Genomic DNA, 27,973 nt, shown 5'->3' with positions numbered 1-27,973 from the left:
ACATTCCCTCAGACCAGTGAACATTACAATATATTTATCTTTCATATATTAGAGATTTCCTGCTTCCAGGGAGGGGGGGACCCATGGCTTGATTTGGGGGGGAAGGGAGCAGTGGGACCCCCAGGGGAGCACCCAGGGGTGCCAGGGGGAGCAGAGGGAGCCGTGGGGCTGGGCTGGGGGAGAGGGGACACTCAGAGCCCTCCTGGCCCCATGGCAGGGGCTGGAGGGGGCTGCAAAAGCCCTTTTTAACCTGCACCTTAAGTACAGCCTCAAGTGTGGGATTCTTGAGCCCTTCTGGGAGCTTTGGGAAGGGCTCCCATGGGAAGGTGATCCTCTGTGAAGGGCTCACCCACAGCTCTGCTGAACCAGGGCACAAGAGCAGGGAGAGCCAAAGCTGTTTCCCACCTGCTCCAGCCCCAAATCCCAGGGCTCCAGGAGGATCTGCAGCCAGAGCCACCCAATCCCACAGCACTCTGGGCCCCCCAGCCACTACTCCCAGGGTTTGGAATGCTGAACCCACCACCAGACAGCACTCCATGAGAGCCAGGAGCAGGAACTGGGCGTTTTGGGAGCCTGAGGGTGAAACTGGGATGTGGAGGGAGCAGCACATGGAGGAGGACATGGCATCACTCACACGGATTGCTGCAGGGATGCAGGGACTGGGGACAGCCCCCTGCCCCCTCTGCTCCCCCCAGCCCCCCAGGAAAGGGAGAACCCCAGGGGCTGGGTCCCCAGCAGGAGGGAAAGGGGACATGCACAAGGATCCAGCCCTGCTCCCTTGGGTGGGAAAGGGAGGGGAGGGGGAGGAGGAAGAGGAGGAGGGGCTGCAGCAGCACCTCAGTTCTTCAGGATGGTCTCATAGGCTTGGTAGATGTACTGGGACACCTCTGGTGCTCGGCATTTCAGGGATAACTGTGGGGAGAGAGGGAAGAGCGGGGTCATGGCATCCCACCCCACGCTGGAGAGCCACCAGCCCCAAAGCAGAGCCCTGCATGCTGCAGCACCCTCCCTCCCATGGGGCCCTCCAGCTCCTGATTTCAGCTGGAAAAAGGCTATTTAACCCCTGCAAGCCATCCCAGGGCAGAGCCATCCACATGCAGCACAGGCAGGGAACAGGCAGGGGCAACACTCCAGCTTTTGGGATTGTATTCAGTGCCTGGCACTCCAGGGTGAAGGGTTCCCCAAAAACGTCCTCCTTTCCAAAGAGGAATCAGCCCCTTCAGGTGTTTGCTTAAATATTACATCATTCCCAAAACAATTAGCTCCTCAAGCAGGGAAAGCTCATGGAGAATCCACTGGGACAAGGATTTTCAGCTGTCTTCATCCCCAGTGAAACCAGCAGGGCAATGGGGAAGTCCCAACCCTCAGAAACGTCCCCCTCCTTGTGCCAGCCCTGCTGGGAAGGAGAGGTAGGAGACTAGCAGGGCAGGGAAAAACATCAGGGGAGGGAGGAATATCCAGGCAGCAGCCAGGGAGAGCCCAAAGCCAGGGAAAAACCAATCTCTAACCTCCAAATCCTGCAAGAGCGGGCAGGCCGGCGAGGGCGGGCGGCGGGGACAGACAGAGAGAGGAGTCAGGGTGACACAGCTGGCCCCACCCCACAGGCTGCCAGGGAGGTGGGGAGGGGACAGGGAGAGCAGGACATCGGGATGGCTCTTGGGTGAGGTGTGGAGAGATCCCTGCTCAGGGAATGCTCCGAAGACAGGGTTTCATGGAGCTGGGTGGGTTGGGAGCCCTCTGTGTCGCTCAGCTGTCCCCACAGGAGCAGTGCCACCCTCCCCACGGGAGAGGGACAGCGGGGCTGGCACCAGCGCCACCAGCAGCTGGGGAGGTCCCACAGCAGGGATGTGCTCCCCAGCCCCGGGGATTGGAAGCAGGCAGGGGATGGGATGTACCGTGAAGCTGGGGTTGCTGGGCTGGATCCGGAGCTCTGCCAGCACCCAGATGCCGTTGGTGAGCTTCAGGGACTGGTAGAGCATGTCCTGGCCCTCCACGTTCCTCTTGGCAATGGTGAAGATGTTGCTGCCTTGGAGTTTGCTGCTCACAGCATCTGGGATGGGAGAGAGAAGCTGAGGGGCTGGGCTGACCCCCTGCTCCCCTTGGACCTGCTCCTGCCCCACCTCCTCCCCTCCTTGTCATGGAAGAGGCTTAGATTGGGGTTTAGGGAATTAGGGGAAATTTCTTCATGGAAAGGGTGGCACAGCTGCCCAGGGCAGTGCTGGAGTCCCCACCCCTGCAGGGATTGAACAGTCACATGGATGTGGCACTTGGGGACAGGATTAGTTAAGTGTGACCCGAGCCAGGTCCTTGCGAGGGGTGGGACCCACCTGCGTTGAGGGAACAGTCTTTGATCTGGAACTGGGTCTCGTTCTCGTTGGGAATGTCCTTCCAGGTGGCCAGGAATGTCTGCCTCTCTGCAGGGAGGGAGGACACCAGCGCTGAGGGAGCTGCCAGACTGGCCACCCCCAAAGGTGACAACACAGGTGACATGGCAGCCAAGGTATGTCACCCTGCCACCCACTCCAGCAGCCTCAGGGCAGCCACCTGCTTCTGGGGGCTCACCCAGTGTGATCTAGAAGGTTCCAGGGGCTGGGATGGCACCTAGGGACGGGTGACAGAGTACACCTTGCTGGAGCCATGGTCACCCCACTCACCCATCTTGCCGTCCTCCACGAACAGGATGTGCAGGGGGTACAGGGTGCTGAAGTAGAAGACGTCAATGTTGTTCTTCACTGCCACCTGGGGTGGAAGGACACGGGGATTTGAACACCTCCAACCCACAGCAGGTTCCCAAATGTGCCATCTCATCCCGTCCCATCCCATCCCACCCCATCCCGTCCCTCTGGAGCCAGGTGTCACCGCAGCAAGCACCTGGCTCCTGCTGCCACACCTCCCTCTGGATTTCTCCAAGGGACCCTGCCCTGACCCCAGCTCCCCAGGAGGGGACAGCCCCGTGTTCCCCACCTGGAGGTTGTTGAGGGGCTCCATCTTCATGACGGAGCCCACGGTGTTGAGGGGCAGGGAGATCTCCACGGACTGGTTGGGAGCCAGAGGTGCATGCACCTGCAGAGGAGCTGCTGGGGCCAGGCCGAAGCTGGGGAGACACCAGGGAGGGCAGGGGGTCAGGGTGGGGACAGCAGGGGATGGCACAAGGCGCTGTCCATCCAAGCCTGGTGCTCCCTGCCTTCCTCCATGGGCATCCCAGGAATGGCCTCGCTGCCCCTGCACCGTCCAGGACGGGGCTGGTTCCTGCCCTGCCCACCCTGGGGCAACCCCAAATTTCCCTCCTTCCTCCTCCACCCATGTGTGGCACTCCTGCAGCATTTCCTCGGTGCCTTGGAGGGAAAAGGAAGCATTGGTTCCAGGACAACCAGCAGCACAATGGTCAGACCCTGAGGAACAGCCTCTTCAGCCAACTTCTTAGAGGCTTTGGTTTGATGCTCATCACCACCACAGCCATCAGAGAGAGAAGGGTCATCACCAGAGGCTGTTCCCAGCCCTTGCAGCTCCTTCCTCACACCCTTTTGCACACAAAACTGCTCCACAGGTCCCAGGTGAGCCAGCCCGGGTGGGACTCACCTGTTGCGGTTGAACTGGATGGCAAAGTCAGACATGACCTGCAGGGCTTTGTTGGTCAGCACGAGATCCATGGAGATGGAGCCCACCTGGCGGCTGAAGGTGCCAGAGATCTCCAGCCCCTTGGCTTTCATGGCAGGGAGCCAGACCTGGGCCAGGGAGACAAGAAACCCTTGGGGTGTCACCCACGGCAGAGCCTCTGGTGCTCCCCCACCTCCTCCAGGGGGGCTCTGCTGTGGGGGGTGGGCACGGGGGTCTGTGCTCCCCTTAACCCTGAGCTTGGCTGCCCCACTCACCGTTTTGGGGGCCACATAGGATCCTGAGAGGGTCCCCACCCCACCGGTGAGGTCGAAGAGGTCGCCCAGGCCGCTGCCAAGGGGTGCCCCCATGTTTGTGGGCGCCGTGGTGCTGGGAGCTGCTGTGAAGCTGCCACCGCCACCACCCATCTGTGGGGACAAGGGAGGGGTTACAGGGGGCACCACGGGGAGGGGAACAGGAGGAGGAAGAAGAGGAAGAGGAGGAGGATGCAGAGAATGAGAGGGTTTGGGTGTGAGGGCACACTCACAGCAGGGCTGCCTCCCACATCGCTGCGCAGCTGCAAGAGAAGAAAGGGGCATCAGCAGGGGCAGGGCTGAGGGCACAGGGGTCCCCAAAATGTCCCCTCTGGACACTGCCTGAAAGCAGCAGCATGGGGCAGCAAGGGCCTGAAGTTGGGATGCTCCAGTGGTCCCAGACCAGGAGCTGTGAGGGGCCATGGCTGTCCCCAGAGGGAAGCGAGGTGTCCCTGGGGCTGGGGGGAGCAGGGGCAGCCGGTGGTGGGCACGGGGCTGGGCAGAGGGTGATCCATGATCCATACCCCTTCCGACTCGTCCCCCATCTCCAAGCAGAAGCAGGCAAGGTGGAGAGAAGAGCCAGCCACATGCAGAGAGAAGCCAGGAGAGAAGAGACAAAAAGAGAGAGAGAAGAGAAGGGGAGGAGAGGACAGAGGTTAGTCCTGACACATCTGTCTGTCCATGGCTGTCCTGAGCACAGGGGACAGAGCCAGACCTCATTCCCAGCCTGAGTGCCAGCCCATCACCAGTCCCTGCGAGCCACAAGGTGCCAGGGCAGCATCTGCAGGGTTACAAATCAGGAAAGGCAGCAATGCTGCCTCCCCTTGGGATAAATCAGCTGAATTTCATGAGTCATGGAGGAAACTCCAAACTCTGTTCCTTCAGGGAGCCTGACCCACCTCCAGCACCCACAGGACAGGTGTTCCCACAGAGGGAGATGTTTCCATCCTGCCTCACCCTGAGGCCAAACCACTGCTTGGCCTGCATTTCCAGGAGGACACACTGTCACCTCTGAATCTCCTGGCACAGGGGACACCCCACAGGCTGGGAGTGGCCACATCCTGGCCCAGCCCTGCAGCAGTTTGGGGGTCAGAGAGGGACCCCCAAGAGCAGCCACTCCTGCAGCACAGCACATGGAATGGGAACATCCACACCAACAGAGAGAAAAGGCACAGGGAAGTGGTGGGTGGGACCCCTCCCCTCCACTGGATAATGGCTGATAAATGAGGGTTCAGTGCCCTCCGTCCTCACCCCCTGCAGGAAAGGACCAGCCCAGACGTCCCCAGGCTGACAAATCTGTCCTATGGCAGACCAGAGCCAGCATCAAGCCCAGCAGGATGCCAGTGGGATAGCCTGGACCCAGGGAAGGAGCACAGGAGCTGGGACGTACCAGCCTGTCCAAGCCACCCCCGAGGAGGTCCACGGCGCCCATCTGCACGGCGGAGGTGGCCATGGGTGGCCCGCTCACTGGGGGGCCCAGGTCCAGGTTGAGCAGGTCCCCCAGCAGGTCCCCCTGGGTGGGGATGACAGAGGGCTGATCTCCTGCTGGTCCCCCCGACGGGGCTGTGTCCGGGCTTTCAGGACTTTCACCCCTGCAGGGAATGATGGGAGAGGGTGAGGAGCTCCAGCTGGGACAGGAGGTCCCACTGCAGACAGGAGCTGGCCCAGTTGAACCCTCCATCCTATCCTGGCTCCCAAAACTTCAATGGCAAGCAAGACCACCCCCCCGCCCCATGCCATCCTGGCTCCCAACACACTCCCACAGAGATCACTGGGAATCATTTGGGAATCTCTACAATCACCTCCACTGGGATCACTCCATCTTTTTAAGGCCAGGGCTGAACCCACACAGCCCTGCTCCTACAGAACCTCCCCTGGGGACGGGGGCTCATCTCTGAGCCCCATGGCCCCACGTGCACCCCCTCCATCCACAGCCCTGGAAATCCCAGCCCGGGGTGGGCACATGGGAGCACTCACGAGTCTGTCCGTGGGGGCAAACTCTTGTGCACGACGCCCCTGCTGCCCTCCACGAAGGCGCTGGGGGGTTTGTGGTACACCGAGGCCAGGGTCCCGATGTAGCAGATGAGCTCGTCCAGCAGCGTGGGCTCGATCAGATCCGTCTCCTCCGAGATCAGCGGCTTCTCGGCCAGCACCACCTCCTTGGCGGCCACCGGGTCCGTGGAGAGCAGCCGCCAGTAGATGTAGCCACGATCCCGCAGGTCGGGGTTGTCCGAGTCCTTTGGGAAGCCATTGGGAAGCTGCAGCTGCTCCAGAGCTGCTCAGAGCAACTGCAGCTACTACAGAGCTACTTGGAGCAACTGCAGCTACTACAGAGCTGCTCGGAGCAACAGCAGCTACTACAGAGATGCTTGGAGCAACTGCAGCTACTATGGAGCTGCTCAGAGTAACTGCAGCTACTACCAGAGATACTCGGAGCAGCTGCAGCTACTACAGAGATGCTCGGAGCAACTGAAGCTACTACAGAGATGCTCGGAGCAACTGCAGCTACTACAGAGATGCTCGGAGCAACTGCAGCTACTACAGAGATGCTCGGAGCAACTGCAGCTACTCAGAGCAACTGCAGCTGCTACCACAGAGATACTCGGAGCAGCTACAGCTACTACAGAGCTGCTCGGAGCAACTGCAGTTACTACAGAGCTACTCAGAGCTGCTTTCCCCACCTAAGCCTTGCTGGGAGGGATCACAGGGATCAGAGAGGCCAAAGGTGCCTCCTGAGCCATGGGAGTGCCCACATCTCCAGGCTTTCAAATGTCAGCATTCCCAGAGGGACTTGGGCCAAGGGATGGAGGGACAGGACACAGGGAATGGCTTCCCTGTGGTTCTGAGCTGTGTTAATAAGTCTTTGAGGAATTTTTGTGGAATAGTGTTGTGGTGAGTGATTGACTGGTTGAGAGGCGGAGTTATGGGGGTTGTTGAAATGGTTGGGGGGAGTTATGGATTTGGGAAAATTGGTGTTGAGTTTGGGTGGTTTGTTGGTGTTTGAGAGGGTGTGGGTAGGGGAGGGAGACCCTGCCCATCTAACCCCTGCCAGAGGCAGGGATGGATGGGATATTGGGAATGAGCAATTGTTCCCTGGGAGGGTGGGCAGGCTTGGAGCAGCCTGGGACACTGGAATGTGTCCCTGCAGGCTGGAACAAGGGGATCCTTAAGGTTCCTCCCAACCCAAACCATTCTGAACTGAGCTCCAATTACCCGCCTGCTGCCACATGACCAGGCCATTCCTGCTGCCCCGCGGGATGGGAAGCCCTGGGAAGCTCTCCCAGGCGTCACCCACCTGTGTGGCCAAGCTCAGCACCTGCTGCACCAACTCCTGTGTCTCCGTGGGCTTCTTCAGGAACAGCTTCACGATGGCTGTTAGCAGCTGCAGCTGGACCTGTGGGGGACAGACAGGGCGAGGGACAGACAGACAGGTCACACTGTGTTCATGCAGGAACACATGCCCCAGGACCTAACCCCAACCTGCCTTTCAAGTTGGGGTTAGGTCCTGGGGCAAGTGACCATGTCAGTGGCAGTGACACATGTCAGGGCACCTCTGGCCCCTTTCCAGCCCATTTGCACAACCTCAGACCCAGGCTGACCCCAACACCACGGGGCAGGATCTTGGGAACAGGTACCATGGTCCCACAGGGCACAGGCCAGAGCATCCTTTAACTTCCACATGGATAAGCAGCAGGAATTTCCCTCCCAGCCTCTCAGGGAGCCTGGATCTCTGGTTTTGCTATTCAGCATTTGTAGACTTTGCCCTGTTCACTGTCACTTGGTTACAGGGTGTTTTTTGCAGAGCTTTCCAGAGCTGGAAACCCTCCAAAATTCCACAGGCAAACCCATTGGCCTCAGTTGCCCTGGGAGACAGGGCAGGCACTGCTCCCTCTGCTCATTTTCCAGCTCCACAGGGATCCTGTGCTGGCACAGTGGGATAACCAGGTCCCTGCCTGGTGCCTCCCAACCATGGAACAGGGAAAGCACTTGGGACAACGCCACAGTGGAATTTCATGGAACAGCTTGGGCTGCAAGGGACCTCAAATCCCATCTCATTCCCCCTCTTGCCATGGGCAGGAACACCTTCCACTCTGCCAGGTTACTCTAAGCCTGGACCACATCCTACACCCAAACCTGCCCCAAGCACCTGCACGAACAATCCCTTCAGAGCAAACTGTCCCCTGCTCCACTTAGCAGGAGCTCTGTCCCAGTGTCACCCTGAGGCAGCAGGTCCCCTGGCACACCTGGGTGCTCTCATCATGGAAGCCCTCCAGGAAGCTCTCCAGCAGCTCGTCGGCGTTGTCGATGCGCTCGGCGTATTCCCCCACGATCCAGATCATGGCAGCCCTGGCCTCGGGCTCGTCCAGGGAATCCAGGTTCTCACAGAGCGTGGCGATCACACTCTCATACCTTCCCGAGGGGAGGAGAGCAGGAGAAACCTCACCCAGAGCAGGAGAAACAAATCCATATCCACCCAAACTCCAAACCACGTCCCACTGCCCACAGCAGAGCTGTGGCTGAGGGCACCCTGCCTGGGGCTGTCCCCTCGCCCAATGTGCAATGCCCACACTGATCCCAGAGCACACTCCTCACTCCTGAGTAAACCTGGAGCCAAGGGCTACTCCTGCAGAGCTCTGCTTGTTACCAATTCAGTTCATTAGTATTTATTACCACTATTAGCCCCCGACTTCCTGATTACAGAGTTGCCTATTCATCCTGGCTCAGCTGGAACATTCCCTCCCCTCTCCTCTCCTCCTGCTGCCCTTGTTCCAGCACCACCAGGAGCTGGATTGAGAGCCAGGGACAGTTTCTGCTGACACAAGGGACCTGCACATCCCTGGCAGCTCCTCTGCATTTCAGTGCCTGGATCTGGGACTGCCACCATCTCAGGGCTGGGGACAAAACAAACCCAAAGCCACCTGTGCTGGGGGGAGGCTCCGGGGGCTTCATCCCACCAAGAGCTTGTGGCCCCCCAAGCACAGAGGGGAGGGAAGAGCTCAGGTAGGACCAGGAGCACCCCAGAGAACCCACACGCCAGGGAGTCCCCACGCACTTGTTGGGGTACTTGCGGAAGATGTCCTTGATGACCACGATGGCCTCCTGCACCACGTAGTTCACCTTGGTCTGGATGAGGTCCAGCAGGGTGCTGACACAGCGCTCGGCCGATTGCTGCCAGAGGGACTGGGTCACATGGGGACAGTCCCACCTCCCATCCCAAACCTGCCACTGCCTCTTATCCCCCCCCCAAATCCAGCCCACAGCACAACAGGGGACACTGAGTGTGGTCTGCCCTTCACATCCTGGTGTGCCCTCTCCTCATCCTCTCTGCACATCCCCACAGGCTCCTCTCTCCCCATGGGAAGTGTTCCAGCCATGCAGAGCCACCTTTCCAGGGAGGTTTTTAACAATCCCCTTTGGAAAATTATCCCCAGAGGGAAGCAAAGCCTCTGAGCAGCCCCTCAGGGAGGGATGGATTCTCTCCCAGCTGCTCAGGAAGGGACTGCCTCCTTGCCAGCCTCTTGCAAAATGACTGGGACCTTCCCAGCCCCCAGGAAGGCATCAGCTCCCTCCCAGCCCCTCAGGGAGGGATCAGCTCCCTCCCAGTCCCATTCTGGTCCCCCAACAAGCCACTGGTATCACCCACTGCATTCCTGGCCCTGTTCTAGGCAGGGATCTTAAAGCAGCTCCAGTTGCAAAGGAAAAGGGGATGGAAGACCCTCCTGGCACCTCACTGATCCCTGTGGAACAACCACGGCTCATCCCCATGCCTGGGAAGGCTTCAACTTGCAAATTCCTGGGGTGAGATGGCCACCATGTGCTGGAAAGTGCTACCCTGCCCACCCAGAGAAGCCACAAGGCCCCAGCATGTCCCAGCCCTCACCTCCACCTTGATGGCACAGCGGCCAATGGCTCTCACCGCCTTCCTGACAAAATCCACATCCACCTCCGTGGCATATTCCTTCAGCTCTGCCAGCACCTGAGGGGTGGCACAGCACAGTGAGAGCCTGGCAGCAAGGCACAGCCACCAGGAGAGAGGGGCACAGCACAGTGACAGCCTGGCAGCAAGGCACAGCCACCAGCAGAGAAGGGCACAGCACAGTGACAGCCTGGCAGCAAGGCACGGCCACCAGGAGAGAGGGGCAGTGACCCAGCACGAGCAGCAGGGTGGGACAGTTGCTCCCAGCAGAGCTGGGGCTGGCACTGGGGTGGCACTGGGGTAGCCCTGGGTGCCCCAGCCCAGCTCCTGACCTGAGCTATGTTGGCCTGGGAGGCCAGGCGGATCATGATGTCCAGTTTCTCCAGTTTGACGTAGATGGGGTCGTTGTACTTGACAAAGAACACCTTCATCTCGTGCTTCAAGATCTCGGGCCTGGGGCAGTGAGAGGCAGCGTTAGGGGGACAGGCACTCATCTCCACCCCAATCCCAAGATTTGGGGGGCCTATTCAATGCCAAGGAATCCAAGTCACCATGGTTAACCCCCAGAATTCTGTCCCCTTTGCTGGCACACAGGGGACAGAGCACAACCTTGTCACAAACACGGGCCAGACGTAAGGCAACGGGGGATGTTTGTCCTGCCAAGGCTGGAGGGATGTTTTAGTGGGAGCAGGGACACAAATCCAGACCCCAGGGCTAGGCTGGACCTTTCTCTAAGCTGGGAAATAGCTAGACCAGGTCCAGCTCCAAGCTGACTTCCACATTCCCACTCCCAGGGACACTAATTGCTTTCCACTTCTCCCATAAATTGCTGCTATTTTTAAGAGACGACCACGGCGCTGACTGGGAGGAGAACAAATCATCTGACTGGGCTGGGGCTCTCCAGCTGCCTCTCCTGCTCCAGGCACACGTTTGGGGCCTCAGCCACCTCCAGGATTTTAGATCAGCAAAGGGACAAAAGGACTCTGAGCACTTGTTCAAAGAGGACAACTGTGGAGAAAGCACCTGGCAGCACAAAAATCCCTCTCGACACAGAGGGACTACTCCAAAGTCTCACAGCTTTTGGCTTTGCCATCCTTTGCTGCCCCAAATAAAGAATAAATTAAATTAAAGGGTACATTAAACTGGAGATCCCAGCTTAGCTCCCTGCTCATTCCCTCACCTGACAGACTCAAGGGCAGGCTGGACAGGTCTTGGAGCAATCTGGTCTAGTGGAAGGTGTCCATGGCAGAGGATGGGATGAGCTGAGCTTTAAGATCCCTCCCAACCAAACCATTCCATGATTCCATGACTTTCCTTGGATTTTAAGTAACAGGGAAGAAATCACCCTAGAGGATGAGTTGTGACACTGCTGCAGTCAGAGGGATTGAAGCACCTGTGGCTAAGAGGGGACACCTGGACACCCACCTCTTCTGCACGATGAGGTTGATGTTGCGGAGGGCCACGTACTGCAGCTCGGGCTCTGCAGACAGCAGAGTGACCAGTGGTGGGGCCAGCTTCTTCAAGAGAGTGCCATAATAATCCAGGTCCTTGGAGAGCATCTCCATGAACTTCATCAGCACCTTGACAGCTGACAGCACCACGGCAGAGTTGGCGTGGGACAGCCGCGGTGTCACCCGCTCGCAGATGCTGCCGGGGCGAGGAGGAAGGAAATGAAATGATCCCAGCCCTTCCTCCTGCTGAAAAACTCCTGCCAGCATGGAGGAAGGACTTGCAGGAAAGCTGAGCGGCACTTGGGACCTTCCCAAAGAGGCTGAACTGGCTCCTGAATTCCCCAGTGAAGGTTATTCCCCAAGCCCTGCAGAACTCTCTGGCAGTGACCCCATTTCGGGGCTCCCTGGTGCCCATTGTCCCCTGCAGCCACATTTTAAGCAGCTCAAGGAGCACAATCCCAGTGCCAGGGCTCACTATGGGACCAGGGCCGGCTCCAGATGGCCATGCCCAAGGCACAGGTCCAGCAGATGCCCGCTGTCCCACCTCCTGCAGCAGGGTCAGGAGGATGAAGACTCTCCTCAGAGGAGAAGGGGCAGTGCCAAGCCCTGCCTGTGCCCTCACCTCTGTGCTTCCCGGTCATCCTTGGGCATGTAGTTTGCCAGGCAGTCCAGGATGAAGATCTGGCCCCACTCAGTGCACTCATTGAGGGCTGTGAGCAGCTTGTTGATGGACTGGGGGTTGAGGTCCAGGAGGTTGCTGCTGGGATGAGACTCTGCGATTTCCGACAGCGCCGCCACCGCGTTGGCCACCACCTGCCAGGGAGACAGGACGTGGATTGGTGACACTAAATGTGGTGTGAGGGGATGAGCTGCCTCCTCACTATGAACCCCTCACATTCCACCTACATCTGGGCTCCAGCTTCTCCCTCCCCCCAGCAGATCTGAGGGGGATGGATGAGCCATCCCCACCGGCACGCTCCCACCGCCCACGCCACATCTCCAAGGGCTACCACGTGTTCCTCAGAGTCAGCCTTGGCTTTGTGCTCAGTTCCCTTCCCCAGGCAGCTCTGAGGAGCCACAGAGCTTTCCACACAGCTCCTGGGCTCAACACTACACCCAGGGTAAGACTGGAAAAGCAGGAAAGGCTGTGGGAAGAGAAACCCTGGGGAAAGGTGGTTTTAAAGTTCCCCATGCCCGGGGAAAGGGAGGGAAGCCAAAGCCCAGCTGCCAGGAAAAACAGAGGCAAAAGCCACCAGCTCTGTGGTATCAGAACCAAAGCAGCAGCTTCCCTCTGCCCTGAGCCACCTGGGGCAGCCTCCTTCCCACTGGGAACAGAGGAATAACACACAGCCACAGGATGGGAGAAACCCTCTGTCCAGGACACAGGGTTATGGGGCAGGGAACACAGCCTGCAGTCCTGAGAAGCAAAAACTCCCCAAAGGTGGTTTGTTAACACCAAAAAGAGAGTCTGGGAGGAAGGGAGTGGGACACGAACACGATGGCAGAGCGGCGACTGCCATTTGGACAAAGAGGAGGCGAAGAAGGCAAAAACCAATCACCATGGGGTTGGAGTCTGAGATGAGATCCTTGAGGGTGTCCAGGAAGCCCTGGTCCTCCACCAGCTGGGCGTTGATGTCGTGCAGCTTGGCCACGCAGACGGCGGCCGTCTTGCGCACGTAGGGGTCCTCATCCTTGAGGCACTTGCGCAGGGGCTCGCACAGGTACTCCGTGATCTTGTCCACGCGGATGCAGCCCATGGTGCGCACGGCCAGAGCCCGGATCAGAGGGTTCGGGTCCTCACAGTCCTGCAGGGATGTCAGAGGAACTTTGAGCTAGGTGTAATGAGCTCCAGGAGGCCTATAACACACCCAGTGCTGCGTTGTGATTTCAGGGTTTACCTCAGAACCTCGGGTCTCTCCCATGATATTTGCCAGGTGGGTCAGTCACCTCTGCTTGCCCCTCCCTTGCCCCCTGCCGAGTATTGTCTGTCAAATCCAAGTGATTGGCAGATTCAAAAGATGCCCTCTGCTGCTGGGGGGACATTGGGCCACCCAGGTGTCCTTTGTCCTTTAAGACCTCCCCTCCTGTACCTGGTTGGTGGCTCCCTACCCCTTCCCTCCCCCTCTCCTCAGGGTTAAAAGGAGCAGCAACCACGCAGTTTGAGAGTTCTGTTGGAGCTGTTGCTGCATTCGGAGGCCTGTGGGTCAGAATAAAGCTCTGGATCCAAACCCTCCATCAGAACTGACTCCTTTCCTTCACTATCCCCTTAAAGCTTCTCCACCAAAGGTAAACCTGAGCTCCTGCATGTCTGGATTTGCCTCCAAGGGCCCAGTTGCAGTATCCAGCTAGCCAAGTGTCTCTGGGGTAAAACACCACAGTGCTGCTCTTTGATTCAGCAGCAAGGGCCAGACAAGCTCAGGCACATCCTGTCTGGCTATATTGGTAATTATTCCAATAACCCAAGATAGCTCAGCTACTTTTGGAGGCAGGATGGCTTCTGTTGTTGCAGTGTTAGAAAGATAAAAGTTTAATTGAAGAGAGAAACTTCCAGACCTCTTTCCTTTTAAAGAGACAAAAGATAGTTTTGTCACTCCATTAGCAGAGAGCACACTCCTACACAGGGAGGACAGGGGAGAGTGGATATTATTGTAATCAAGGAGCCCCAACAAAGGCAGGAATGATGCATCTGACTCCATGTTCTCAGAATGCTGATTTATTACTTTATTATATTAAAGAATACTATACTATATTATATTAAAGAATTCTATACTATACTAAAGAATACAGAAAGGACACTTACTGAATGCTAAAAGATAATAATGGAAACTCCTGACTCTTTCCAGAGTCCTGACACAGCCTGGCCCTGATTGGCCAAAGAGCCAAAACAACTCACACCAGAATTCAATGAAACATTCACCTGTGGGTGAACAATCTCCAAACACATTCCACACCAGCACAGCACAGGGGAAGCAAATGAGATAAGAATTGTTTTCCTTCTCTCTGAGGCCTCTCTCACTGCCTTTCACCTTCCCAGGAGAAAAACCCCGGGTGAAGGAATTTTTTCAGAGAATGTGAATGCCACAGGACATCCTGTGTCATTCATGATGTTATCCTGGGCTCCTCAGCTTTCTCCAGGGGGTTCAGGTCCCCCAGGATTTGGGGTCAAATCCCGAGGTTTTCATGTTCTGCTCTTGAGAATAAGTCACCCAAGAGAAGTTTCTCTCTTGTCCTGCACCCACTGAGTTCCAACACCACCAATCCTCACAGCCAGAACTCCTCAATCCATCCAGGAATCCCATGTCCTCATCACTTACACCAGGGACCTGAACCAACCTGATGCTGGAAACGGATATTGGGATTATTAGGAGGGGTTTATCCTCCCTGAAAAGCCTGAACTCCCTCTAAAGCCCACCAGGCCTTTTCACTGGGTGCTTTGACAACATCCTGGTTCCTAACTCACTCTTCAGCTCCCAGCTCCAACGGGAAGATCACGAGGGATTTCTCAGCCCATAAATTCACATGACAGCTCTCGATCACGGGAGCTGCCCACACCCCTGACAGAGAGAGTGGCACAGCGGCCAAAAACTGACTTTCTGCATTACTGGACAAATTCAATCAGTTTTCTAGAGCTTGCAGAGCTCCTCCTCCAGAAGAGAGAGGCTTTAGAAAGCTGCCCACGTTCCCTGGTTTTCAGCCTGACACGGTGAGCTGGCACCTGGTGTCCCCTGTGGCCCTGGGACACGGAGCCCTGTCCCCTCACCTTCACAAAGGTGTTCACAGCCATGATGGCCATGTCTGGCTGGCTCTTGGCATAGTTCATCAGGTAGAGGTAGACCAGCTTCTTCAGCTCCAGGTTGTCTGTCTGCATGCAGTTCACCACGTCCGGGAAGAGAGCGCTGGAACACAGAGAGCTCAGTGAAGGCAGGACACGGCCACGCTCCCATGGATCCCCTTCCCATGAAACCTGCTCCCAGAGCCAGGAGAACCCAGCCCTCCCCTGGCTGGGAGAGCTGGGGGTGCTCACCTGGAGAGGAGAGGGCTCCAGGGAGAGCTCAGAGCCCCGTGCAGGGCCTGAAGGGGTTCCAGGAGAGCTGGAGAGGGACTGGGGACAAGGGCTGGAGGGACAGGACACAGGGAATGGCTTCCACTGCCAGAGGGCAGGGATGAATGGGAGATTGGGAATTAAGAATTGTTACTTGGCAGGGTGGGCAGGCCCTGGCACAGGGTGCCCAGAGCAGCTGTGGCTGCCCCTGGATCCCTGGCAGTGTCCAAGGCCAGGCTGGACAGGGCTTGGAGCAGCCTGGGACAGTGGAAGTGTCCCTGCCCAGGGCCAGGGGTTGGATGAGCTGGGCTTTAAGGACCTTTTCCCATCCAAACCATTCCATGATCCTATGATTCCATGACCTGAGCCCACCTTGCAGCAGACACAGCTGAAAGACCCATCCCCAGTGGGTTTTTTAAATGGATCTGTATCAAAACCAGCCCTTGATGGACCAAAACTGAGCCTTCCCACATGGCTCTGCTGCATCTCTGCTCCAGGGCCCATTCACTGCCCCAGGAGAAGGTGCTGCACAACTCTCTCAGGCACAGGGTGGGGCTGTAGGGGTGTCTGTGCATGGCCAGGCGCTGCACTGGGTGACTCTTGTGGATCCCTTTCAACTCAGGATATTCCAGGACTTTATGCATCATCACAGGATGGTGCCCAAAGGAAGAGCCCCCACTCCCCTGGGTGAGTCTGGAGCACCAGGAGACTCTGCTGGGATGGAGGGGAATGCAGTGGATCTGCCTGCACAGAGCTGGGGCTTCCCAAACATCCTGGAGCTGTGGGATACCAGAGATGCTGTTTCATCCAAAGACAGATCAATTAGACAATTAAACCACCTCAGGGGAGGCAATCAAGATCCCAGGGCTAACACAGGGGTTATTCCACCCTGACAGATGTCCCAAGGCTCCTGGAAGCCTATCCACCTCCACAACCAGCCAGGATCAAACCCAGGCCCCCCCCTAAATCCAAGGAATTGGGTTTTGCAAAGCTGCTGCCCACCTGGGCTGGTCTCACCCCGGGTTAAACCAGGCTTTGCTGGCACCTCCCAGGGAGCAGTGAACTCAGCAAACTTCCTCCCTGCAGCCTGAAACAGGCACACACACACAAAAAAAAAATTGGCTGACACAGCCACAGGATCATGGAATGGCTTGGGAACCATGGAATCTCTAAACTTATCAAGTTCTACCCCTGCCACGGGAAGGGACACTTCCACTATCCCAGGTGGCTCCAAGCCCCAGTGTCCAGCCTGGCCTTAGGCACTGCCAGGGATCCAGGGGCAGCCACAGCTGCTCTGGGCACCCTGTGCCAGGGCCTGCCAGAGAACAATTCCTCATTCCCAATATCCCATCTAAATCTCTTTTAGCTTAAAGCCATTCTCCTTTGGCCTGTCACTATTTGTCCATGTAAAAAGCTGTGCTCCCCCTCTTTTTAAGCCCCTTCAAGTACTAGCAGCTCCTGTCATTTCCATGTGATTTCCACAGTGGTCTCAAGATGGACACTCCCGGCTGCTGCTCTGGGATGCCCCAGTTCTCCCAACCCTGAGTGTGTTTTCCCTCCATTTACTCTCAAATGCACCATGAAAATCAAATTGTTGATGCTGCCTGTGCTGGGACAGGTCCATGCAGGACAAGGCACAGAAGGAGCCACGTGCAGCTCAGCCAGATGGAAAAGGAAGCAGGAACAGCAGCAGCTGCCTGACCTTTTGGACTGGAGAGGCTGTAAAGGGTTTATCAGCATCCAGGCACCGCCACCAACCCTCCAAGGGGGTCCTGCTTGTTTTTAGTAACACACAAAGGAAGTGGGAATAATCCCAACAAACTGATCTGGCAGCCAGACCAATCCTCTTTTAGCCAGATTACAACAAAAGCCAGGAGAGCCCCCACCTGCCAGGTGGCCACGTGGACACAAACTGCACTCCAGGAGGCAGAGCTGCAGCCAGGGTGAATCCTGAGGGGAAAAGCAGCATGGAAACCCCCTGGAAGCAACAGGGGGAAAAAGGAACCCAAAAACCAGCTGGGTTTGGCTTGGGCATATGGGAGAACAGCATGAAGGAGAGGCTTTAGGGTAAATTTCAGGAAAGGTTCTTCCCCCAGAGGGTGCTGGGCACTGCCCAGCCTCCCCAGGGAATGGGCACAGCCCCGAGGCTGCCAGAGCTCCAGGACAGCGCTGCCAGGGATGCCCAGGGTGGGGTTGTTGGGGGGTCTGGGCAGGACCAGGAGTGTGCTGGATGATCCTGGGGATCCCTTCCCACTCAGGACATTCCAGGCTGCAGCCCCAGCACACACCTGACGTCCTTGCCCACAGTCATGGAGGCGATCACCTTCTTCACAGCCTCCTTCTTCTTCTCCTTCTTGTCGCTGTTCAGCTCAGCCTTCAGCTCAAATATCTCCCCTGGAGAAACGGGAGAAGTGGCAGCTCAGGGATTAGAGGAAGGGGTCCCCCACCCCTCTGCTGGGTGAGCACAGCTCCCACCTGCTGTGTGACAGGGTTCCTTTGCCAGCCCTAAAAAGGGGGATTTAATTTCCCAAACACCCCCCCGAGGCTGGGGCTGCTCTGGGGGCTCAGCTCTCATCCATGGAAATGGAGAATATTCATCTCTTGCTGAATCCCTGGGGCTCCTCCAGCCCCACAGGGATGGGAGACGCTGCAGGAGCCAGGAGCACCCCACAGGCACTGGATGGGGTTATCCAGAGGGTATTTTTGGCTGTGGGGAGATTATCCCAGCCCCAGGAGGCCCTACCCTTCCCAGGGATGATGGCAGGTGGATTTTGGGCACTGCTCCTCAAGGCCATATGGTGAAGGGGGGCTCCCAAATCCCTCCCTGCCTGTGGCAGCAACCCCCCAGCCCAGGGCAGCATCTCCTGCCCTCCTGAAGCCTCGCTGAGCTCCTTACTCCCTCCTGGGTTGGCAGACTGAAGAGGAAGATGCCACATGGCTTCTCTCCACATTAATTCCTTGGTCTGGAGAGTGCTTAAGGCCCCGAGCGCTGCCCAGGGGAGCTCCTGAGCTGCTAAAGCCGATCACCAGCTGCCACCAGCCCTGGCTGGGCTCAGGGGGCTGGGGACAAGGTGCCCCAGCCCCACAGCAGCCCAGGAGCTGCTCCAGAGCAAGGAGCGGGGTGGGGTGTCAGCCACAGCATCCCAGGGGGACTCAGGACATTCCCACGTGAGCTTCCCAACCCTCCCCACCTGGTTTGTACAGGAGTAAGAACCAGCTGGTGATTTTGGGATGAACTGTAACATTCCTGCTCCTTCCCTTACCTTTCTTGGTGGTGGTGAAGTACTTGGAGTCTGTCATGGTGGTCTCCAGCCAGCAGCACAGCCCTGGAGGAGAGGCAGAGCACAGAGGGTCAGGGCTGATAATTTCCTTGCAGGGATTGTTATGGAGAGCTCCAGGAAGGAAAAACACCAGGGGAGGGAAAGAGTTTGGGATCTCATGGGAAGAGTCACAAGGAGAAGGCCAATCCCTAAGGGAGAGTGAGCACCTCACAGCACTGTGATGATGGGGAATCAGCTGCTCCCTGATGGGGAATCAGGGTTCTCCAAAGAGGATGTGGAGGAGAAAAGGAACCACTGAAGATTCCAGGGCTGCAGCCCTGACTTTGCCCATCCCATCCTGGACAGAGCTGGGCAGCAGAGGTTCAGTGATCCTCCCTGGATTGGCCTCTCCTCATCCAAAAAATGCTTTCTTAGGCAAACCTCACAGCCAGCCCTCCCTCTCACCTACCCAGGGAACAGCTCAGGGCTGGGGACAGGAACTGAGCCAAACCCCAGGCTCAGCTCAACGGGACAGCACAGCCAAGGGGAACGGATCTGCCAGATCAAAGGGAGCCTCTCCCACAAACCAGCCCTGCTCCAGCAGGGTTGCTTTAAATTCCAAGGTTGTGAGGCTTCAGCCCAGCACTTGAGGCTCTATTATATAATTCCGGCAGTTCAGGGCAGATTTGGGGCTTGGCAGGCTGAGGAAGGAGATGTGCAGCCCTTCAGAAAGGTCAACAGGGATTTGGCTTTTATGGCTGGTTTTCCCACCCTTGCTTCAACAGGGAAGGAACCAGAGGCTTGTCCTTGAAAGCCTGCAGTGGCCTTGCTGTTTTGGAGGGGCAGGAATACAGGAAGCAAAGCCAAGTGAAAAAAAAAGAGATTAAAAAAAAGAGCTTGCGGATGGGCTTAAAATGCAAATGAGCATCTTGAAAGCCAAACACAGCAGGAGCACAGAGGAACTGTGTCCTCTGTTCCCTGTCCAAGCTGGAGAGGGATCCCCAGCAGGGATAAAAAGAAAATCTGGATGAAATCTGGGGGTTGAACAGGCTGGGCAGAGCACACAGCTTGGCAGGGAGGGAGAGGGAAGGAGTTTGCGTGGGTTTGGGGCTGCTCTGGGGGCTGGCAGCACCATCCTGGTGCTATTCCAGAGGGGGAAGCCTGGCACCACACTCCCACAGCCCGGCCCCTGGTGAGACAGGACACTCCTCCCTGCCTCAGTTACCTGGGATTGATTCAGAGCCTTTTTTATCCCACTAAGTCGATGGCTCTCCAGGGAACAGCGGGAGCTCCGGGCTGCGCCGCAGCTCTCTGCACCTCACTGCAGATCCCGTCCTGCCAGACTGGGAGGAAGGAAGCAGGGAAAGAAAGAGGATTCACTGCAGTCCCTCCGATTCCAGGACCTGGCTCACACTCAGCCCTGCTCTGCAGAAGTGCCTGGAAAGCAAACTTGAAGCTGAGCAGGGAATTTGTGCAGGCAGCTCGCAGACATGAATCACACCGGCCGCTTCCCTGCAGCTCCCTGCTCTCCCAGAGCCAGGGAAAGCACAGCCTGTGCTCTTCCCATCCACAACCCCACTGAAAAAAACCCCACTGATTTCAGAGGCTGAGACAACCACCCATTCCCCCACTGCTTTAAGTCCTGCAGCAACCCCAAGAAGGAAAGTGGCTCCTCCAGCTCTGGAATGAAGGCGCAGCCCTCGCTCCTCACGCTGACACAACCCTCCTCTGGGCAGGAAGCACCCCAGGGCCTGCAGCAGGGGGATGAGGGGACCCAAAGAGCTGCCAAACCCCAGTGCTCAGCACCCTGCACCCTGTGTGTCCCCCAGGCTGTGCCAGGGTGACAAGGCAGGGCTGGCTGCCAGCCGCAGGTGAATTCCCACAGCTCACCCCTTGGGCAGGGGCCAGCGCTGCTGCCTGGCTCTGCTCTGAAGGATGCAGAGAAGGTGTTTGCTCCCTCAGCTCCAGCAATCCCCACCCAGCTCCTTTCCACACTGATCACCCACGGAGAGGCTGAGGGGAGCAGCTCCTCACTCACCAAAAGCAGGATGCAAGCAGCAAAGCAAAGGACACAGAGCACCCCGACCTTGTGATGGTTCAGATTTTACCCCATCTTCACACCAAACTTGTTTTAAGCTGGTCTGGCAAACAGGATTGAAGGAGTTAAGTGTCCATAAGGATCTGGAAGCTGCTGGAGAGGAGCACCCAGAGTCTCCCCCCCAGCAAGTCTGGGCTCCTCAGGACTGGTTTTGGCAGTGGCACAAACCCAAAGCCTTTTATTCCTGATTTTATTCACTCCAGGGGACTCAGTTCCATAGCTCCACACAAAACAGAGCACTGGTGCTCTCCTGAGCCTCTCAGCCCCAGGTCAGGTATATGGCAGAGCTCAGCCACCCCATTTTTCCCACTGCCATGCCAGCACCTCTCAAATTCAGCTGCTTTGGGAAAATAAGAGGCTCCTAAACCCAAAATACAACAACAAACACATCACTGGGCTTCCCACTGAGGTGGCTGCTGCCAGGGGGGTTCTGGGAATGACACAAATGCCAAAGGAGCCATTGCTGGTGCTGCTCACTTCCTCTCATGGAGAGTGCATGAAAACTCATTTCTTCTGCTACTTTTACCACCCTGTTTTAGGATAACTCCTCCATTCTTGAAGGCTGAGATGCTGCTGATCAGACGCTTTCACCATGGAATGGTTTGGGTGGAAAGGGACCTTAAAGCTCACCCAGTGCCATCCCCTGCCATGGGCAGGGACACCTCCCACTGTCCCAGAGGGTACAGGGCCCCAAACCCTGTCCTGGAACACTTCCAGGGATCCAGGGGCAGCCACAGCTGCTCTAGGAATGCCATCCCAGCCCCTCACCACCCTCCCAGGGAACAATTCCTGCCCAATATTCATCCCATGGATGCCCATATCCATCCCATGGGCATATCTATGGGATGCCCATTCAGCCCTGCCCCCTGGCAGTGGAAGCCATTCCCTGTGTGCTGCCCCTCCATCCCTTGTCCCCAGTCCCTCTGCAGCTCTCCTGGAGCCCCTTCAGGCCCTGCAAGGGGCTCTGAGGTGTCCCTGGAACCTTCTCCTCTCCAGGTGAGCACCCCCAGCTCTCCCAGCCTGGCTCCAGCCCTTGGTGCATCTCTGGTGCCTCCTCTGGTCTCACTTTCAGCTTCCCCCAGCACAGAGCCACTGCCAGGGCTGGGAGCAGCCCTTAACCTGTGCCCAAGACATCCCAAATCCCTGCTTATCCCAGCCCACCACAGCTCCCAGGTCCTCCTAGACCCTCTGACAGCCCAGCCCAAGAGTTCTCTGGTTGCCAGAGCTCTGAGCTGCCCAGGCTGAGCCAGGAAGGAAAGAGGGAAAGGGGGGAAAGGGGGAGGAAAAAGGGGGGAGGAAAAAAGAGGGAGGAAAAAAGAGGGAGGAAAAAAGAGGGAGGAAAAAAGAGGGAGGAAAAAAGAGGGAGGAAAAAAGAGGGAGGAAAAAAGAGGGAGGAAAAAAGAGGGGGAGGAAAAAAGAGGGGGAAGGAAAAAAGAGAGGGAAGAAAAAGAGGGGAGGGGAAAAAGAGGGGAGGAAAAAGAGGGGAGGAAAAAAGAGGGGAGGAAAAAAGAGGGGGAGGAAACAAAAAAAGGGAGGAAAAGGGAGAAGAAAAAAAAGGAGAAGAAAAAGGGAGGAGAAAAAAAGGTGAGAAGAAAAAAAGGAGAAGAAAAAAAGGGAGAAGAAAAAAAGGGAGAAGAAAAAAAGGGAGAAGAAAGAAAAAAAGGGAGAAGAAAAAAAGGAGCAGAAGAAAAAAAGGGAGAAGAAAAAAGGGAGAGGAAAAAAGGGGGGGGAGGGGAGGGGAAAGGGGGAAAAAGGGGAAGGAAGGACAGGCTGTTCTCACCAGGGAGAGCAGAAAGGAGCAGGAAGGACAAGCTCCTAGGAAAGTGCTCCCCTGGAAAACAGAGGGGCAGCTGGAGGTTAGTGGGGAAAGGCAACTCCCTCAAGCAAACACCTCAGCTGGCAATGAAGCACCTCAGGGCCAAGGTGGCATAATAATTGGGAAATTAGGAAGACTAAAAAATTAATGGGTAACTGGAGTGTGGGGATCACTAACTGCTCCCTGTGGTGTGAGGCAGCTCCAGGGCACTGCAGAGGCCAGGCAGGGGTGAGGTGGTGATGGTTCCCTGTGGGAATAGTAAAGGTAAGAAGGCTTCCAATGCTGTAAAAGCAGGCCCCACACCCCAGGGCCTGCAGCAGGGGGATGAGGGGACCCAAAGAGCTGCCAAACCCCAGTGCTCAGCACCCTGCACCCTGTGTGGTCCCCCAGCTGTGCCAGGTGACAAGGCAGGGCTGGCTGCCAGCCGCAGGTGAATTCCACAGCTCACCCCTTGGCAGGGCCAGCGCTGCTGCCTGGCTCTGCTTCTAAGGATGCGAGAAGTGTTTTTGCTCCCTCAGCTCCAGCAATCCCACCCAGCTCCTTTCCCACACTGATCACCCACGGAGAGGCTGATGGGGAGGCAGCTCCTCCCTCACCAAAGCAGATGCAGCAGCACAGCAAAGGACACAGAGCCCCGACCTTGTGATGGTTCAGATTTTACCCCATCTTCACACCAAACTTGTTTTAAGCTGGTCTGGCAACAGGATTGAAGGAGTTAGTGTCCATAAGGATCTGGAACTGCTGGAGAGGAGCACCCAGAGTCCCCCCCCCAGCAAGTCTGGGCTCCTCAGGACTGGTTTTTGGCAGTGGCACAAACCCAAGCCTTTTATTCCTGATTTTATTCACTCCAGGGACTCAGTTTCCATAGCTCCACACAAAACAGAGCACTGTGCTCTCCTGAGCCTCTCAGCCCCAGTCAGGTATATGGCAGAGCTCAGCCACCCCATTTTTTCCCACTGCCATGCCAAGCACCTCTCACATTCAGCTGCTTTGGGAAAATAATGAGGCTCCTAAACCCAAAATACAACAACAAACACATCACCTGGCTTCCCACTGAGTGGCTGCTGCCAGGGGGTTCTGGGAATGACACAAATGCCAAGGACCATTGCTGGTGCTGCTCACTTCCCTCTCATGGAGAGTGCATGAAAACTCATTTCTTCTGCTACTTTACCACCCTGTTTTAGGATAACTCCTCCATTCTTGAAGGCTGAGATGCTGCTGATCAGACGCTTTCACCATGGAATGGTTGGGTGGAAAGGGACCTTAAAGCTCACCCAGTGGCCATCCCCTGCCATGGCAGGGACACCTCCCACTGTCCCAGAGGGTACAGGGCCCCAAACCCTGTCCTGGAACACTTCCAGGGATCCAGGGCACCACACTGCTCTAGGAATGCCATCCCAGCCCTCACCACCCTCCCAGGGAACAATTCCTGCCAATATTCATCCCATGGATGCCCATATCCATCCCATGGGCATATCTATGGGTGCCATTCAGCCCTGCCCCCTGGCAGTGAAGCCATTCCCTGTGTGCTGCCCCTCCTCCCTTGTCCCCAGTCCCTCTGCAGCTCTCCTGTGAGCCCCTTCAGCCCTGCAAGGGCTCTGAGTGTCCCTGGAACCTTCTCCTCTCCAGGTGAGCACCCCCAGCCTCCCAGCCCTGCTCCACCCTTGGTGCATCTCTGGTGCCTCCTCTGGTCTCACTTTCAGCTCCCCCACACAGAGCCACTGCCAGGGCTGGGAGCAGCCCTTAAACCTGTGCCCAATACATCCCAATCCCTGCTTATCCCAGCCCACCACACGCTCCAGGTCCTCCTAGACCCTCTGACAGCCCAGCCCAAAGTTCTCTGGTTGCCAGAGCTCTGACTGCCCAGCTGAGCCAGGAATGGAAAGAGGGAAAGGGGGTGACAAGGGGGAGGAAAAAGGGGGTAAAACAGAGGGAGGAAAAATATGTGAGGAAAAAAGTGATGAAAAAGAGTGAGTACACACTTTGACGGGGGCAACCCGCTTTTTTATCTCGGTGCCCCCACTCTTGTTTCTTCCCCCCTCTCTGTCCCCCCTCCCTTTTATCTTCCCCCCTCTTTTCTTCCCCCCTCTTTTTCTTCCCCCCGTCTTTTCTTCCCCCCTCTGTCTTCCCCCCTTCTTCCCCCCCTTCTCCTCCCCCCCGGTCCCTCCCCCCTTTCTCCTCCCCCGCCCGGTCCCCCCTCGCCCTTCTCCTCCCCCCTTGCTCCGCCCACCATCAGATCCCCCCGCCTGGTCTCCCCCCCACCTTTGCTTTTCCATTTCCCGGTTTGCCGGCCTTCCTCCCTGCTGTTCTCACCAGGGAGAGCAGAAAGGAGCAGGAAGGACAAGCTCCTAGGAAAGTGCTCCCCTGGAAAACAGAGGGGCAGCTGGAGGTTAGTGGGGAAAGGCAACTCCCTCAAGCAAACACCTCAGCTGGCAATGAAGCACCTCAGGGCCAAGGTGGCATAATTAGGGAAATTAAGGAAGACTAAAAAATTAATGGGTAACTGGAGCTGTGGGGAATCACATAACTGCTCCCTGCTGGTGTGAGGCAGCTCCAGGGCACTGCAGAGGCCAGGCAGGGGTGAGGTGGTGATGGTTCCCTGTGGGAATTAGTAAAGGTAAGAAGGCTTCCAATGCTGTAAAAGCAGGCCCCAGAAACAGAAAGAACAAAAAGCTTAGAGCTAAGCTGTAGTTAGAAAATCTGAAAGTAGAAAAATTATAATAGTACAGCAAGCAAGGACATGAAACAATCACTTAAGTCTTAAGCTTGGCTAAGACAGACCTTAAGACTACAAGCAAATATGCTTAGCAAGATAGTAGAAGGTTTAAACTTACTAATAATGTACCATGTATTATCAATGGAAAGAAGACAAGCAAACACTGTGTGAAATAAGTATACATCTACTTTTAGTAATTAGCTAGAACAATTATCTATAAACTTTAGCAATCTGCTATTAGCTAAAAGTTTTTAAAGTATCCTGTAACAAAGAAACCTTTAGCTGCTACTAGCTGTACATAAGCTTTACCATCTTCCTATTGTCTCAACCATGTAATAAAGGTAACACAACAAATAAAACTCAAGAAATGCACCCAACAGCCCCATCCTGTTCATGAATGAAAAATAAAAATACGATAACCACACCAACCCAGCTCTGAGCACATCCCTGCCCCATGGACAAACCCCAGGAGCTGCCACAAGCACCAGCCAAGGGAGAGAAACACCCCAGGGTGCAAGAAGAGAACCAGAGGCTGAGCAACAGCTCCAGAGCCTCCTGCTGATCCCAGTTCTTTCCCTCCTTACTCACATCAGCGTTTCCCATCCTACAGCCATGGGCACAACTCCCATCCCACATCCCACAGATCCCATCCCAGTGCTGATCCCATTCTGCCAGACCACCACAAGCCCTCCCAGCAGCCCCACACACCTTCCCAGCAGGATAATTTTCCTCTGTCTAGCCAAACTGGAGGCAGTTTTTGCTCCAGCTTGGCCCTGCAGCAGCTCAGGGCTGTGATTCTGCTGGATCCCACCAGGACCATCTCCATCCTCTCACCAATCTGTTTCTGACCAACCCATGGGCATTCCAAAAGGCTCCATCCCCATCAAACAAGGGATAACTTGGATAACTCAGGGGTAGGAGCCAAACTCACTGTGCCACCAGCAAGGTGCCCAAAGCAAATCCAAAAAGTCTTTGAGAGATCCAAAGCAGTGGCACCAGCAATGAGCTGCAAGCAATACATCCCATTAACCAATAACTGGGGAATAAACTCAAGGAAAAGGCAAAAAGGACAATGCTGAGGCGTCCCCTGCAGCACACACGGCCAGGATCCCACTGCCACAGAGTCCAGAGCCCCGTGCTCTGAGAGCTGGGGGGACTTTTAATCACCTTGAACTGGGATGGCACCCCCCAAACTCCGGCTGAGCACCCCCAGGGACACCAAGGACCTTGTCCTGGCCACAGCACCAGGTTCCCATGGCACAGGGGATGTTCTCCTCCTGGGAGAGCCAGGTTCTGCAGGGTGGACACCTCCTGCCGTGGAATTCCCAGCCTGGCTCGATCCAAGCAAGGCCCAACACCTCTGGAAAGCCCCTTGGGGTGCCAAAGCCTGTTCAGCCTGGCAGTCTGACCCCACAAATGGGTGTGGGAGCCACGAACCACATCAGTCCAACTGCTCGTCCAAGGCTTATCCCAGTCTCTGCCACCCCAGGAGAGAGCAGACACAAAACCCCACGGAGCCCCCAGACACTGCTGCTGGGGATGGCACCCCTGGAGGTCCCATTCTGACCCTAACAGGTGTCAGAACTCCACACAAAACACCTGCAACAACACAGCAACACCTCCAACACGGCTCCCTCGGGCCGGAGCTCTCTCACAGCTCCTTTTTATCCACTTTGGGGCTTTTTCCCCCAAAAATCTCCCTGGAGGAGGCAGCGAGCACAGGGTATCAGCCTCCCTGTCTGCTCCATGCCCAGTTCCCAGCTTATTCCATGCAGAGCCAAGAGCTTTCCCTAGGGATGAGCCATGTCCTGAGGGGAGTGAAGGGCTCACCCCGGGTCCCCCAGCCCTTCCAGGGGGTCCTGCCCCCAGCACGGAACCACGGGGTTCTGCCCGTGGCCAGGACACGGTGCCGGGGAGGGGAGCGGATCCCTGCGGGATGGAGCCGGGAGGGCAGCGCTGCCACACGGAGCTGCCGGGGGACAGGAGGGGACAGGCAAGACACGGGACACGGCCCGGGGGAGGCAACGGGGACCGGGGACCCCCAGGCGGGCAGGAGAGGGGGACACAGCTCGGACTGAGGAGCGGAGCACGGGGACACGGGCTGGGACACGGGGTCAGAACAGGGACACAGCCTAGGGACGGGGCCGGGGGCAGGAGAACAGGGCCCGGCGTCACAGCGGGGACACCGCCGGCCCAGAGGGGCACGGCTCAGGTCGGGGGGCGGGAGGGGCCCGGGGCCAGAAGGACGCGGCGCAGCCCGAGCCCCGGCGGGGGGCCCGTCCCGGGTGCGCACGGGCGGAGCTCGGGGGAAGCGCCCGGGGCAGGAGCGGCTGCGGGGCCTGGCTCTGCCCCGGCTCGGTTCGGTCCGCCCCTGCCCGGCCCGGCGCGGCCCAGCCCGGTCCGTACCTGCTGCCGCCGCCGCCACCGACACCGGAACTGAGGAGCGGGGAGCGCTTCCGGGGCGGGGCGGGGCCTCCGCTGATGGGCGGGGCCATGGCGGGAGGGGCGGGGCTGGGAATGGGAGCGGGAACGGGAGAGGGAAGGGGGCAGGGAGGGAGTGGGGAGAGGGAATGGGGGATTCGGGATGGGGATGGGATAGGGGAGAGGGAACGGGATAGGGGAGAGGGAACGGGATAGGGGAGAGGGAATGGGATAGGGGAGAGGGAATGGGGGAACCGGAATGGGGATGGGATGGGGGGAGGTAATGGGGCAAGAACAGGGGTGGGATAGGGGAGAGGGAATGGGGCAGGGATGGGGATGGGATA

At 57.1% G+C, this 27,973-nt stretch overlaps 1 protein-coding gene and 1 non-coding gene across 5 annotated transcripts; both read right to left on the bottom strand.

The window, feature by feature from the left end:
• Positions 1 to 17: 17 nt before the first annotated feature.
• AP1B1 (adaptor related protein complex 1 subunit beta 1) lies at positions 18 to 27,671 on the bottom strand. 4 transcript variants are annotated; one of them, XM_050980446.1, is made up of 23 exons: positions 27,615 to 27,671; positions 19,804 to 19,921; positions 18,582 to 18,644; positions 17,607 to 17,712; positions 15,037 to 15,172; positions 12,836 to 13,081; positions 11,899 to 12,089; positions 11,251 to 11,472; positions 10,158 to 10,278; positions 9,790 to 9,885; positions 8,962 to 9,077; positions 8,153 to 8,318; positions 7,204 to 7,302; positions 5,886 to 6,145; positions 5,299 to 5,500; positions 4,142 to 4,171; positions 3,873 to 4,022; positions 3,580 to 3,725; positions 2,965 to 3,094; positions 2,655 to 2,739; positions 2,328 to 2,414; positions 1,896 to 2,050; positions 18 to 912 (listed from the first exon to the last, which is right to left on the bottom strand). In XM_050980446.1, the coding sequence occupies exons 3-23, from the start codon at positions 18,616 to 18,618 to the stop codon at positions 838 to 840; spliced, it is 2,856 nt and encodes a 951-aa protein (XP_050836403.1). In that variant the 5' UTR covers positions 18,619 to 18,644; positions 19,804 to 19,921; positions 27,615 to 27,671; the 3' UTR covers positions 18 to 837. The 4 variants fall into 4 exon arrangements, with proteins under 4 accessions (XP_050836403.1, XP_050836402.1, XP_050836401.1 ...); XM_050980445.1 differs by having other exon boundaries at positions 19,804 to 20,015; positions 27,615 to 27,666; XM_050980444.1 differs by lacking the exon at positions 27,615 to 27,671 and adding an exon at positions 20,617 to 20,735 and having other exon boundaries at positions 19,804 to 20,015.
• LOC115484683 (small nucleolar RNA SNORD125) lies at positions 3,394 to 3,498 on the bottom strand. Its single transcript, XR_003945390.1, has one exon. It is a non-coding gene; the product is annotated as a small nucleolar RNA SNORD125 (small nucleolar RNA).
• Positions 27,672 to 27,973: the final 302 nt, after the last annotated feature.

Source organism: Serinus canaria, chromosome 15 (genome assembly GCF_022539315.1).
Source record: "Serinus canaria isolate serCan28SL12 chromosome 15, serCan2020, whole genome shotgun sequence".
Taxonomy (NCBI): Eukaryota; Metazoa; Chordata; class Aves; order Passeriformes; family Fringillidae; genus Serinus; species Serinus canaria.
This window is presented reverse-complemented; position numbering and strand designations above follow the sequence as displayed.